The 15,634-nt window shown below is 40.6% G+C and overlaps 1 protein-coding gene across 17 annotated transcripts in view; it reads left to right on the forward strand.

Moving 5' to 3' along the window:
• The window catches only part of adgrb2 (adhesion G protein-coupled receptor B2), a 221,784-nt gene that overhangs the window by 16,792 nt on the left and 189,358 nt on the right, over positions 1 to 15,634 (forward strand). For 16 of the 17 annotated variants that reach the window (XM_044172461.1, XM_044172465.1, XM_044172462.1 and 13 more), the window contains exon 2: positions 1,043 to 1,090. The exons of the other annotated variant lie outside the window; for it this stretch is intronic. In XM_044172461.1, the coding sequence (XP_044028396.1) occupies positions 1,064 to 1,090 (27 nt within the window). In that variant the 5' untranslated portion in view covers positions 1,043 to 1,063. The remainder of the gene's footprint in view (positions 1 to 1,042; positions 1,091 to 15,634) is intronic. 17 annotated transcript variants of the gene reach the window in all.

Genomic DNA, 15,634 nt, shown 5'->3' on the forward strand with positions numbered 1-15,634 from the left:
GTGAGCATGTATGCAGTGCAGTTATAGGAGTCTGTCTGCCTCTTTCTCGTCTATATGCCGTATCTACATCTACATTGCTTCACAAAATTACAGGATTACGTGTGTGTCTTGTGTGTGTGTGCGTGTGTGTGTGTGAGTGTGTGTGTGTGTGTGTGTGTGTGTGTGTGTGTGTGTGTGTGTGTGTGTGTGTGTGTGTGTGTGTGTGTGTACAGGTGTGGGTGTACTGTATATGCTGAGGGCTGTCCAGAGTGAGAGCCACTGTCAGAGCCATGCAGTAGAAGGTGACGAGGAATACGAGGCCACTGGCATTATTAACCCCTCACTGAGTTGAGTGGAGCAGGCAATTACAACCAGTCATATGGCTGTCACATTGCCAGAGGGAGACAGCTCTAACACTTACACACACAGTCACACACACACACAACACATGGTCACTTTTATACTTTTTTATACATAAACTTACTTTAATTTCCTGAATACTTACCCTAACCCCTATCTTAACCACTGACCAAAAAAATAATCTTTTTCCCTAATTAACTGGTCTTTAGTCTGAAATGTGTCCCCGAAGGTAGCCTAAGTCAGACCCATGCACACACAATAAATATTAGATCCTTTACTTTAAGGATAATTAAAGGATAATAATAAATAGCTTTGTGCCATTATTCCTTCTGTAAAATACTGTATTTCTCTCTGAAATTTTGTCATGGAGAAGTACTAAGTAGCACAACACTGCTTGAGTAAATGTCCCTAGTTACATTCCACCACTGCTTACACTAACACATTTGTAAAAGATTTTCCCTTTACATAAAATCTGTCTTTTCTGCAACATCTTTCTTCTGTTTGCAGCACTCATGAGTGCTGCTTCCCCTCTTCATTGCTGTTATTGTCTTATAAACACTCCACCCACACCGGCTCTCTCCTTCTCGCGTTCTATTTCTATTTCTAGTTCAGGGTGTTAGGCTGCAAACCGGCTCACAGCACTATATCTGATCAAATCGATACCTGTTTCTCTCTCTCACACTATTCTTTCCCCTTGTTTTAGACTGCAGCTATCCATGATAGGATGATGGGAAGACGATACATCCACCAGGTCCGTGTTGTCTGGGTGAAATAGATAGATTAGCGTGGGGGGGTAAGATCAGTGAGAGGGCTGTAGCACGCTTAGTGGAAGCCAACCCAAGCTTACTGGACTCGCTTGTGATGCGAAGTAACTCCTCCATCTTCCCTTCACGTCCCCCATTAACGCCTCATGGGGCCAATAAGGGAACAGATTGAAATGTCTTTTAACACCCACAAACAATCAGCAACATGTCAGCCATTTTTTAGTGTTTACCTTCACCAGTTTTGTCTGTCAGATGCCCACATTTCTCTGTTCTTTCCTATCTGTGTTGTCTCTTTGGTTTTCATTCTATCCTCTGACGCACTTGAAGCTGTAGTTTTCAAACTTTATTTGCATCTTCTGTAAGAACTTAATCTTTTTTTGTTCTGTTCATTGAGCCTTTCCTCACTCCCCTCGATGATTATATCTTCCTCTCTCGGTGTGGAGGAAGGTTTATTATAATCTGGGTGCAGAGTATGAGGTATACATAATGATTCTGTTAGGGGGGGGCTGTCCAGTCTCCTGCATCTCTGTTCCAATTTCTTTGTTTTCCCTCTTTTTCTACGATCTTGCTGCTTGCTTTCTTTGGCTGTGTTTTGATGCCTCTGTGCATGCTCAGGTACTGTTAGATTAAGGAAAATGTGAGAAGCCACGGTATTTCATTAGTACAGCGGGTCCCATCACAATAGTATGAACACACACACATACACACACTCAACTCAGACATTTATTCATGACTCAGCCAGCAGGCCAACACAGTGTGAGCTTATGTGAGGATGTGTGCTGTCTTTGTTTTTGCTCTTTTATCAGCATCTAAAGACTCTCCTCGTACTCTGTCTTCACACACGTACCTCTGTGTATAACTGTCCATTCCTATCACTCTTTTCTGAGTCAGTCCCCTCCTAGATCTCATCCTACGCTGTGCACTCACTTAAAAGCGGTGTTCCCTTTCTGAAGCTTTCTTATATTAGAGGTTTGTTTTCTTTTTTTTGTCTTACTGGGCATATAATTTTTTTCATGTTTTGTATTTTCATTTTGCAGACCTGCTGCTATGGTTACGAGCTGGCAGTCTTTGAAAATCCTGTTTTTTGTGTGTGGTTCTGAGACTCTCTTGTGAGCCTGCAAACACACACATACTTTTTGTCTTGCTCTCTGTCTCTGACTGTCTTCAAACTTCTTCACTTCCATGTGAAGGCTGGGAAAACAAATTTACGATTGGAGAACAATAAGTTATCTATCTTTTTTAGACACACATGCACACACACACACACACACACACACACACACACACACACACACACACATATCCACTGATCAGTGTTTCCAGACCAGGGGAACTTGTACCTCAGGGAGTAGGCTACTTCTGCAGCTGCTGGGCTGCATGGAAAGTTCAACTAATTAACTAAATAAGTACAATTAAGTAAATAACTATAATTAAGATTTGATTAAAAAATATACCCACATACTTGTGTTGAGGAGGAAATTGTGCAATTGTGAGTATGTGAAAAGTAGTTAGCAAGCAAGCAGAGAAGTTGAAATAGTTAGCTCAAAGCATTGGATAAACATTTGAAATAGTTAGCTAAAAGTAATGGGTGTGCAAACTTGGCAAAAGCAACATATACACTGACAATTCATTAGTATGAAAAAAAATATTGTAACAATATTATTCCGTATAGTTAATAGTGTTAAATAACATCCAGTTAATAATCCATTCATAGGAACATATTTGGAACATGACAGGTGGGGTCGATAAAAGGGGTGGCCTACTTGAGCTCGTCTGAAAGGGTGGTGGGGTACATCAGACAGAAAAGGTTGGGAATTACTGAGATAGATAACCATTCAACAGCTGACTAGATAGCCATTGTCTAGATAACCGTAATGTCTGTCACTTTTCTTCCCCCCTCTCCTCCTCCAGCTCTGTCATGAAACCTCTCTCTCCTTCTCACGTGTTCCCTAACTTTACATTTTTTATTTTGCCTAGTGACTCAGTGCTGGCTTTGTGGATTCAATCATCACGTATTTATGAGAAGCCCTTAAATGCACTCCAATTCTGGAGGCGTGGTACTGAAAGAGATTATTTTTTCTATCCCACTCATCCTTTCTATGGTTTTTATCTTTGTTGGCACTCATCCTCCCTGTCTCATTTCCATCCGACTTACATTCCTCTAAGGTTCCTCTAAGGGAACTAATGACAAGACAGAGTGTGAACCCAATCAAGGCCGAGCTCTGATAGACTGACTAACACATCCCCTTTGCTTGATCACAACTTTGACTGACACCCTCTCATATGCTGAGTTTAAAATGAGCCCACATTAAACAGATTTGTAGCATTCATTCGCAGGAACAGATTGTTGCTCTCTTTCCCAGTACATAATGAATCATGAATGTCAGTTATGGTTATGATCAAAATTGTTGTGATGGATCATTTTTGTCTGTTGTCAGTAAATGACACCCTTTTTCTGGTTCCTCTTGGCATACTTGGGTGCTGGAGATCCAATTCATCAGGCTAATGGCCCCCCTGAAAGCAGAAAATGTCAATTTAATGAGATACATAGCCTATAATACATATGGCCACTAACTCTTAAAGACCCGTGTCTATCAAGAACCATATAGTAATAACACTTTGGCAATAAAGGACAACCATGTGTGAACAATGTATAACTGGTAGTTGCTGGTGCCGATGTGGTGTCTGTGAGCCCTGCTTACAAGAAAATGGAGTAGAGTGGTAGAGGGTATGGATTACAGTTAGAGGAATGTGCTCTTCGCATTAGCTGTTATCCTAAGCCTATCAGCAGGAATTAGTTCCAACATCGGAATCATTAAAAACAAAACTGTAAACCTTTAGACTTAAACAGTGTTCAATGAGAGCGTAATCCTTTTTATTAAAGACTGAAGTGTTAAAAAACAGGCTCTAGCTAATCAAGGCATACAGCAGTTAACCATCAGCCTAACCATTTTGTAGGTGTGTGTTTGTGTTTTTGTGAATTCTTTGTTCAAGTAACTAAGAATACAAATGTTTCAGTATTTTATAAATACAGAAAGTATTTGGGTACATGCATGTGTTTGTGTGTCTTTCAAGGAGAAGGAGACCCTCTGCATTGTTGGCTAATAGTGGGATTAATCCGCCTAATGAAAGGTACTGAAAAAAAAAAGTCTTAAAATCTCTTCCTGAGCTCATTTAAAAAGCACTAACCCAGCACTTGCCCCGTAAATAGAGGACACTGGCAGTGTGGCAGTGTGGGGGCATTATTGGGAGGGAATGATTTTCAAGATGTTTTTTTGGAAATAAACTTTTTTTTCAGTTATTATTCTCAGTTTTAATTATTTTTATTATATATAACACAAAATTACAAACCCTTTCTTTTTTTATTCTTGATTTTCCTGCAGTTCCCTCCCTCTGACTCTTGGGTTTGAGTGTGTAGTTCCATCATTGTACTGTGTTTAGAGTCTTTCCCCTAGTTTCCACTGGAATTTCTTGTGTCTTTTAGTTTCAAATGAATTTGTCATTATTTCTGTATGATTGTTTACTGTATTTTCTGCATCATACCATCATATCATTTTACTTTTTGCCCAATTTATTTCCACCATCTAGAAGTCTCTTTACTATATGAAAGTTACAATTCCTTTTTTATTTTTTACTATTCCTTTCTGCCAGTAAAATCAGGGTTCAGCCCGGGCCAGCGAGTAATGAATTATGGCTGTAATATCTTCCACTGGCTGACAGCCAAATCTCATCTCTATACACTTTTTAAAAGTGTGTGTGTTTATCTGTGTGCTTGTCTGTATCAGGATGACTGTGTGTGTGCGTGTGTGTGTGTGTGTGTGTCTGCGTTTGCTGTATAAGTGAAATGATCTGTCATCACCATCCCTGTCTCCTTCCTGGCAGGATGTTCCATCATACGTATGCGCATATCAATAGAAAATGCACCGTTATGTTCCTGTCATTTGCAAACCCATGATTATAACCCTTCCCAAACTGTAACCTCATCTATCTCAGAGGGTAAAGGCGAATATCTTTAAAGCGTCCCCACATTAAAGTTAAATTGAAAGATGACAATGAGCTAAATATGGTTCTCACACCTAACTAGGTTCATCTTGTAATCACAGCGAATAAAATTGCCTTAGATTAGAATCTAGGACCAAATTCATAATCGTGTCTCAACCAATCTAAGTGTCCACTTTGTGACAAGGCCTGACTCTTTTAGCTGACTTTAATTCTTTATAACCACCATAAACCCAAGTAAATCATCTTGGCAACCCGGCAAGCTCTTATACAGTGTGAAATATGTGCTGGACTGCTGCTCTTTTTGGCAGATGTCTAAAATAACTAAGCCTAATTAAAGGGAAAAGGCCAATCCCACAGTGGGTACTTAAGTCATCCGGCTCTAGACCTAAAGACATGCAGAGTGTTTGGCCAGAGAGGGCTATAATGCACCCTGCTTTCATCTGTCACACTCGCATCATTTAATTTACCCACTCAAACAGGAGGTGTGAAATGCAGTATGCATTTATGCATGTTTTCATGTGGGAATGCATGCATGAAAGCATGCATACGTGTGTGTGTGTGTGTGTGTGTGTGTGTGTGTAGGAAATGCAACCAACTGGATCTTACTTGTGTGAGCTAATGGGGTAACAAGACAGATTCATTATGTTTTCCTCATAGATATTCTACACAGGGCTTTAAACATGAATAAACACTGACAACAATGTCATTTATCCTGTCAATTATGTGCTAGACACATGTCTCTACTGGGTTAATGATTATGACTGAGTACATTCATGTGTACATACAACACAGACACAGTCCACAGGGTTTTGTTCGTGTGATTTGTGTTCTGTTTAGTGAAAATTATGCCTTTCACTAGATATTGTCATCACATTAGTTTTGTCCATGTGTGCGCAATAATCACTGTCTGACTCATATTTCTTCTTTTTTTTTGCATTTGCATGCGGGTTGCTGCTCAACAATTAAAGCACTCTGCGTTGAGAGTCTGGCGCTATAACCAAGGGCATGCGCAGCAGTCATTGTACTGCAACAATGATAAGGAGAAGCAAAGTGTGGGAAGAACACAGCGTCTGATCTGGCTGTAGTGCTGGCTTCTGTCTGATCTTCAGCTAAAAAGGCCCTAACTCCTACAACAGGCTTATAACCCTTCGCTAATCCCCCCTTCTGACTCATTTCACTGCAGTTTGAAGCTCTCTCTTTAAATCTCTTGTTCACTCACACATACACACACACGCACACACACACACACACACACACACACACATATATACCAGAGTCTCTGAATAACAAAACCCTTCAGTTGAAATGGAAATGTCCCGCTGGACCGGTAAATTGCACTGAGAAATATCTTTAGCCAAATGTTCGCACACAGGCACAAGCTATGACACAAGTAGAAGCTGCAAATCCATTTTGTGATTTTGTGTTTAATTATAAGTGCGTGGATGCTAGCCACCCGTGACCTCCATTACTGATACTTTTTTGTTTTCTTTCAGCTTGTGTTAAACATTTTCTTGTTTCTGAGCGTAATGCTTTTCATGATGAGAGGAAGGACACCCTCAATGGATATTCACAATGCACATGGGCACACACACACACACACACACACACACAGATACACATACCCAACAAAACTGATACAGTCCTTTACTTTTTCTTTCTTTATACAGACCAAATTAAACATGTTGAGTTTTGTGAGTGAGTGAGGCTGTCAAGGGTTTTGAGGGGACAAAGTAACCCCTCCCCTCGACAGCAGGCCTTTGTGTCATGATTAAAGATTAATGTTTTTACGAGCACCAGAGGAATTAGCATTAGTGACGGTTTTAGTGTCAAACGCTTGTTTCAGAGCTGTCACTCGCGCCCGCCTCCCTAAAATGAGACGACTTAATATCATTGCACTAATAATACTACCTCATCACAGTGCCAAAATAGCAGATCACAGTCATGGGTTTAGTGGTAGGGGCAGAAATATAGAAAAAAGACATGATTCTGTCACACTGCACCCTGATGGTATTCATAGGAGGCTAAAGCTACTTCTATTTATTTACATCTGTTTTAGGCTAAAGATAAGAGGCATTGGTGGCTAACCAGATGATTCAGCTGTTTGGGGATTTTGACAGCTTTAAGCTAAGTAACTGCATTTTTTTGTTATAAAAAGAAAGAAGCTCTATTTCAGCGCAGCTTTTATTTTAGATTGTCAGTGCTCAAGAGTCTTCTAGCTCTTTATGGTGTGCATCTGTCTATAAGAGGTACCTTCACTGAATGTAATGCAGAATATTCCTCAACAGTTATACTGTACATGAAATCTCTCCAGCAGCTACCACTGATATATTATCCTAACTTCAGTGTGGCGCCGCAGCTGCACTCTCCATCTTCATTGTCCTATGGAATTGCATTGACCAGTCACATGTGAATTGGGTGAGAATACAGTTATGGAGAGATGGATACTTACCATGCAGAACATATCACCGTCTCCCCATTCAGAGCCATTAAGCTCCGTACTCAAACAATATTTCAGCCCCTCTTTAAGGCCAGACTATCAGGGGATTTTTTATATTCATAATTACCTTTGTTCATCAAAAAGGAGTTAAATGTCAGTGATTCCCACTGTAATTTGTGTGCCCTCAGCCTCATCACACACATGCTTGAACCCAGATACTAATATACAGTCTCCTGTGCTACATGTAAGATGAGTGTATAATAGCTCAGTGATGAGGGTGGGCTTATCACCAGGATGTACGGACCATTTAGGCCCCCATTACATAAATGAATATAATGTAGATTCAATGAGCAAAGCATCCACTGTAATCTTTACAAGTGATATGTTTAAGAAATTCTATTTTAAAGGCATTGTCTGAGGAACTCTAAGCCTTAAACCTCTTATATAATAATGAGTCAAAAGGCTCTGTGTGATGGTAAAGGGGTCACTTGTAGTGCCTATGGTAAATCACAGTATTAGCAGTATTAGTGTTAACATCTAACAGCTCTACGTAGCTTTTTAGCCTCTTTTAGCTTTCTGTTCTGGTTCATATTTACTGTATAAGAGTCTGAGCAGTGCCTAATGGCAATAAAGTTAGCAACTAGCTAGTGAACATAGTAGAGCATTTGGCAAGTTAAAATTGCAGATATTTCAGTTGGTGGGGACCAAAATGGAACTAAAAGGACAATAAATATTAGATGGCCAGAAACACATGTAAATAGACAATTGGTTGCTAACAGGTATGTTAGTAGCTGTCTATGTCTCAATGAGTTTTGATGTTTTGGTTGACCCCTGGTGGCCAAAAATTGATGATTGCAGCTCGGCAAGTTGAAAGTAATAATCTGCAACTTCTACACTGATTTGTGTAGAAGTTGGCCATTTGATATTTTATAATAAGGGGTTTCAACAGCCTCATTCTTGGTCAGTTCTAGTGAAAGACCAGACCTAGTGAAAACTACTCTCAACTTGCCAAGTAACCCAAGTTTGCTACGGAGCATTTAAAAGAGAGTTGTAACTCTGTGTTAAGGCCTTTTGCCCTGAGTATCTCAGGATGTCTTCTCAGGGCACCCCATCTCAGAATCAGAATCAGAAATACTTTGTTGATCCCCGAGGGGAAACTCTTTTGTTACAGCAGCTCACTATCACGTCAGTGCACACAGGAATAGAAGTACTAAGCAAAAAATATAATACACTATAATACAGGTCAGATAAATTAAGTACCTAGTGGGTATAAGTATAAAATTAAAATAAGTGTAAAGTACAAAGTGGGTTTACCAGTTGATGATAATAATAATACAAGTAATAAGTAAAATTGCATGAACTGCCAAGTTAAGCGTAGCCTATTAAGATTATAATGAGACGGTGGATATTGCACAGTAGTAATAGAAGTATGAATAAATATCAATAAATATTGCACAGCAGTATTAAACACAGAATATTGCACAATTATTTCAAGTATTTCAGTGATATTATGATCAGTGTCCAGTTTAATGACTTAGGGTCATACAGACTGACACTTAGAGGGAGGAGTTAAAGAGTTTGATGGCCACAGGCAGGAATGACTTCCTGTGGCGCTCTGTGGTGCTTTTTGGGGGGTTGAGTCTTTCGCTGAAGGTACTCCTTTGTTTGACCAGCACGTCATGGAGTGGGTGGGAGACACTGTCCAAGATGGCATGTAGTTTGGCCAGCATCCTCCTCTCTGGCACCACCAACAGAGAGTCCAGCACCACCCCCACAATGTCACTGGCCTTACAGATCAGTTTGTTGAGTCTGTTAGTGTCCGCTACCCTCAGCCTGCTGCCCCAGCATGCAACAGCATACAGGATAGCACTGGCCACCACAGACTCATAAAACATCCTCAGCATTGTCCGGCAGATTTTGAAGGACCTCAGCCTCCTCAGAAAATAGAGGCGGCTCTGGCCCTTCCTGTAAAGAGCTTGAGTGTTCTTAGCCCAGTCCAGTTTATTGTCCATGTGTACTGCCAGGTACTTGTAATCCTCTACAATGTACACACTGACCCCCTGGATGGAAACCGGGGTCACTGGTGCCTTGGCCCTCTGTAGGTCTACAACCAGCTCCTTAGACTTTGTCACATTGAGCTGCAGATGGTTCTGCTCACACCATGAGCCAAAGTTCCCCCAAAGTTCCCCACCACAGCCCTGTACTCAAACTCATCACCACCGCTGATACATCCCACCATAGCAGAGTCATCGGAAAACTTCTGAAGGTGGCAGGACTCTGTGTGGTGGCTGAAGTCCATGGTGTAGATGGTGAAGAGGAAGGGAGAGAGGACAGTCCCCTGAGGGGCCCCAGTGTTGCTGACCACACTGTCCTCACACACAGTGCTGCAGACGCACATGCTGTGGTCTGCCAGTCAGGTAGTCAACAATTCAGGACACAAGGGGGGCATCCACCTGCATCGCTGCCAGCTTCTCACCCAGCAGTGCTGGCCAGATGGTGATGAAAGCACTGGAGAAGTCAAAAAACATGATCATCACTGTGCTTGCCGGCTTGTCCAGGTGGGTGTAGATGCGGTTCAGTAGGAAGATGATGGCATCCTTAACTCCCAGCCGGGGCTGGTAAGCGAACTGAAGGGGGTCCAGGAGGGGTCAAGGAGTGTAGGCAATGCTTTCTTTCCATATTCAGGACGAGAAAGTCTTATCACCAAACACAGTTCCCCCTCAAATTGTTCCCAACTCTGCTGGGGTGTGTTCCATCTAATTTCCACCCGTTTATTGCTAATTGTTAACTAATAAATTGTTCTCGGTTTAAACATACATAACTAATGTACAGTAAGACAGCTCCTGCTTAGCAAAGCCATTACACAAACAGCAGAGAAATTAGCTTTGAGCTGCGAAGGCTTTCCATAATATATCATGTTAGATAAGCAGATTCCTATACTGTTAATTGCATTATAGTGCATTGCTCTAATGATCTAATGTCCTAGCTTGTGCATCTTTGCTACACCACCACAGTACCCATATTGTTTATCTTGAATGCTGGATAGTAATGAGAAACTAGGTGGTGTCGTGCTAGTTAGTATGCAAGTGGACACAAACTGATCGAGGCGCTTTCAACCAATGTCAGTCGATGTCAGTTAACAGCTTGTCCTGATTGAATAAACAAAGTAAGAGGGAGGATGGAGGGATGAGAGAGATGAGAAGGTACATGTTTGATTAGCCTCTGAAGTCAAGGGAAGTGCCTTTAATCCCCCCATCTAACTAATCCCTCTCCTCTTAGAGGGTCTTCACTGCCTGGGGGTGAAAAGTGTGGAGCCAGCGGTCTTACTGTAGGGATTTTTTACATCTGTCCATCCCTTTCATTCTGCAAACTTGTCTTCTTTTTGTGCTGTCACATGAACCAGGATGTTTCATATTCAGTGCAAAGTGGACAGTTAGTGGACAGTTTGCCAATGATGTTGCAGTACAATAAACCAAAAAAATGGTTTGCGATGACCACCATTCTGTTATCATTACAAGGCCAATACTAGTGGCATGGCTGGAGGGATGGTGATGTCGGTCAGTCCATCTGTCTGTCCATCACTTTGGTCCAGACTGAAATGCCTTAACAACTATTTAAAGCCTATTGACTTTGGTGACTTTTCCTCGAGCGCCACCATGAGGTGGACATTTCCTTGAATCTTAAAGTGTTTTCCTGTTTAGCACCACTGTGCCTAAGTATAGCCTCATGGAGCCGCTAGTGTTTTCGGCATCAAAGATGGGTATTCATTCATATAAAAGTGGTTTTAGGTCACTTTAGACAATTGCTCTCCAGTAGTCTCTCATTCTTGCGCCTCAGAATTATAAATTTTTCCTATCAAAAACTTTTCAAGCTGCAGTAATAGAACAATGTCACAAAAGTAGTGGATGATGAACCCACACTTGAGCCTAACCCATGTAGCAAATGTGGAAAAAAACAAAGAAGAATAAACTGGCAGCTAAAGATAATTGTAATTCCCCAAGCACCATTGTAACTTGAATCCTCAGCTTGTAGTTTTATCCTGAGTACTGAGTTTCAGCTGCCTGTACCCATTATAGGCTAACATGCCAGAGCATATCTTGTGCTGTGCAATTCAATTTAGCCAAATTAATATTTGGGCACCAGATAGCAATGCTCTAGTAGCTATAGCAAACCTCCACACAGACAGGAGCTGTCATAAAGGACCAGTCGCTGCATAATGTATACAAAATGCTTTGCCGGTGGTATCAATGTGTGATCAATATGCAATAAAAACTCATTAAAGTATTCTATGTCCTGTCATGGAAATTAATTCCGGAAGACAAATCTGCGATGTGTCACCCTGGATATGATTTCAACCCATCCATGCAGAAACAAGTTATTTTAAGCCAGAAATTGGAAAGGGGGTTGTACAAAAACAGAGATGGAGAGAGAAAATGGGAGGATGAAACCAACCCATCTGGAAGAGAGGAGACAGAAAGAGTCTATGACAGCCCAGCATAATGAGATTTGGTAGTCTGTGTGGCTTTCTATTCACCTGAAAGGGAATTAACATAAAAAACCACACACTATTCTCCATTCTGCTCACATCTTTTCACACCATCATTGCTCCATATCCATCCCTCCCACTCTCAGTGATTTCAGCATCTGGTGGATCAATCATCTGCCTGTTAATTGCAAATGGAGTCTTTTTAACTGTTTTAAAGGCAGTGAGACAAAAATGTGACTGAGATGTGTGATCTAACCATATGTTTCATTGCAAACGTGCAAGCTACATACCCCAGCAGGATGTCATTGGATGTTTTTGCCCACAAATGCTATTTTGGTTTAGTCTTACTTTGTAAGGCCTTCATATTGGAATACTGCTGTAAGCTATGTGAGGAAACAAATGCAGAGTGCATTTTAGTGCGGGATAATCTATGTCTGCATTCCCCTTTTCAGTTAAGGACACACACATACAGAGACGTTACAATAACAGCTCAATCTATATGATAAAATGTAGCTACTGGGGAATGCATGTTTCCTCCCACTCAGCAAGGAGTGATATTTTAATAGCTCACTCTGTGTTCACTTTTTGACAGGTAATAGGTGTACTTTTTTCATTCTTCGGAGAAAAGGAATGAATGTAGATATGTTTGCATGTTGCACACACAAACATACACCAGCCTACATTTGCAGCTTTCCTCCCACTTGATGTTATGATCTAATCTCACAAATTACCCACCATATGCATTAACATGAAAATTCAACCATTTATTGATTGCCTTGGTTTCTCTCTGCACATTTGCCTGTATTTCCACAAGTAACACTGAGCTGTAAGCGGCACTGACAGTCTGCATTTTTCAAAGTGGAACAATGGAATGTAAGTATTGATCTGGCCCTCCTCTGGGTTTTATCTGAACAGAGACTAATTCCTCTACAGGACTCCTAGACTTTGAAGATGAGGCAAAGGCACAGGCTTGTTAACTTGCCAAAGTTTTACTGATTGATTTAGTGGTTGTAGAGGTGCTGGTGGTCTTACATGTTTTGGACTGCGTGTTCATGTGATACATGCACTTTTCTTTCATTTTCACCTTTTATTATGTGCTGAAATAGTATATTGATTCTTATTGCATTGTCCCAGTTATTTAGTAACCAGCTTTTGAGAGCAAAAGATCATGCTGGCTTCACTCATGATCAGTGCTGTAGTTTACTCACATGAATTACTGACTTACAATCAATGTAATTGACTCAAAATCATTATTTTAGACTGGTAAATCACCATAAAGGTTGGCACTTACTGAATTTACCAGATGGTGTTGCAGTTGTGCCTTTTGTTAGTACTGTCAGTAAGCAAACTAATGATGTTCTGTAGTCTCTGTGGTTTAGCATACTATTAGAGTGGTTGTTTTTTCACAATAAAATGCTTGCTATTTTATTTGTCCCTGTCTTTTTTGTTTGCTGCATCATGTTTTGGCTGTTGTTGGAATGCAGGAGGACCTGTAAAGTTGTAAAGTAGAAAGGCGGTGTGTGTGAGTGTCTATGTACACACTTTTGTATGCATGCTATGACTGCAGTATTTTGTTCTGAGTCAGATCCTGTGAATAGCTTGGCTAATTTTTCCATTTATCCCTGACTCTGCATTTACAAATCGGCCCTGTCACATCCTATTCATCAGTTCTCGGCCTTTCATTTATTCAACACCCCCCTTTCTTTTATCACATTCTCTCCGTTTTTCATATTCTGCTTGAACCAATTGCACCATTTGCACCCGGACCAACAGCATTGTGCCAAAAAAATATTTAGTCCAAGCATGTGGAGAGTGTTCTTCTGTGAAATCACAGCTTCTTGTAAACTTTTTTTGCCTTCTTTATGTCCCTTTGTAACCTTTATCCCCTTCATTTTTAAAGTCAAGTAGTTTATTTCCCATTTGCAAAACAAATTGGAATATTTAGTTTCTATTTGCTTACATTAGGCGAGTCCACAGGAATTACAAGCCTTAGGAACATTTGTACTTCAGAAATGCGTGACAACACACACCGGGTCCTCACTATGTAAAATCACAGATGAATATTTATAATTCCCCCCATCTGTTCGATGAATAATCATCATCAGCATAATTTGCGCTCTGACAGTGGACTTAGTAGAGCAGCCAATCACAGTCCACTTTGACTTGAAGGCCCACAGTCAAAAACATTTTTAAAAAGATGAGTAGACCAAAGCTACTCATTATACTTTGGCACAGATTTAGCTCTTCTTCCTACCTGCCATCCTGAAGTTGAATATTCTTATCGCTTGCCATCTTTGTGGCTGCACATTCCTGATCCTCAATATCATTCAATTTAGCGAGTTCACAGTGGTCTGGTAATTCATTGAAACTCTATGAATCACAGCATGTCTGTCTTTTCTGTCCCATCCGTCCTCCATTAGTCTGGGTTAGGACAGGGCTCAGTGGATTGATGAATGGGGGATGTGGCTGGCAGGGCATTTCCTTTACTACTCTTTTCGGCTATAGCATGGAAGCCTTGCCAAACTGCCTTTCAAGCGGTTCAGTGGTTTATTGCTGCTTAACACTGAATGTGTGCATCAGTGTGTATATATGTTCATGTGAAAATGCACACACAGACATGCTGAAGCACAGATAATAAATCTGCAATGGTGTTTTGAGTGTATTTTTGTAGTGGAACCTCATTGCTTGACTGGAAAAGCGGCTTTCTGTCATAGAAAACTCTGCAACAGCACAATGTATATGGCTCAGCTTTCACTGCCCCTGGGCTTCATTTGAATTGACTCACATGTGGTTTGTTTACTCATATTTAACTGTAGCAGCAGATAGCAATATCAGACTGGTCTATGTGGTATATCATATCTGCTTTTCATTACCTAGCTTCTTCTCTGAGATGAATAAAGTTCATCATATTCATTTTTGAAAGTGATATCTATCATTTTCCGTTTCTGTCTTTGAATTTAAGGCCACAGACAAGGCTTTTGACTCTGTACAGGATCTGAAGCTATCCTCTTTTATCTTTAAGAGGAAAGTCACACCAAGCATACTTGGTGAAGTTTATTAAAACTTTTAATTATTCAGCCTTCTATTTGGGTCCAGTTTGGCAGCTTCACACTGTTACCTGAACAAAAAGTTTCTAAAAAGAGAATCATCTTGTGTTCTCACAAGCAAAATGTAGTGTATTTTCATGAAGCAAGACTATGTAACTTTTGCTGATGACTCATATTGAGCTTATTCTTCAAGTGTTTCTAACTGGAATGAACACTTAATGAAAGTACAGCAAAGAGTTGCAGTTGCAGTATGGATTTGTCCTGACTGCCGCTTGCTTCTAAAATGTCTAACTTGGCAGGGTGGCAGGTTACCAAAACTCTGCCCAGTAGAGCTTCTGTAACTGTGAGTCACTGTGACTTTTTACAAGCCCTGTATACTTGATCATTGTGAAGCTAAATGAACCAAATACAAAAATGTGGCAAATAAACTTATTAAAAGTTTTCCACTTCAGACACAGATGGCTTATCCATCAAATTAGTGGCACTAAATTCTGGAGCTCCTTTGCTGCTTTTCCTCTTATATGGAATTGTGGTGGTGAATGTAAACAGTGGAGTGTAA

This window comes from Siniperca chuatsi, linkage group LG17, assembly GCF_020085105.1.
Source record: "Siniperca chuatsi isolate FFG_IHB_CAS linkage group LG17, ASM2008510v1, whole genome shotgun sequence".
NCBI classification, from domain to species: Eukaryota; Metazoa; Chordata; class Actinopteri; order Centrarchiformes; family Sinipercidae; genus Siniperca; species Siniperca chuatsi.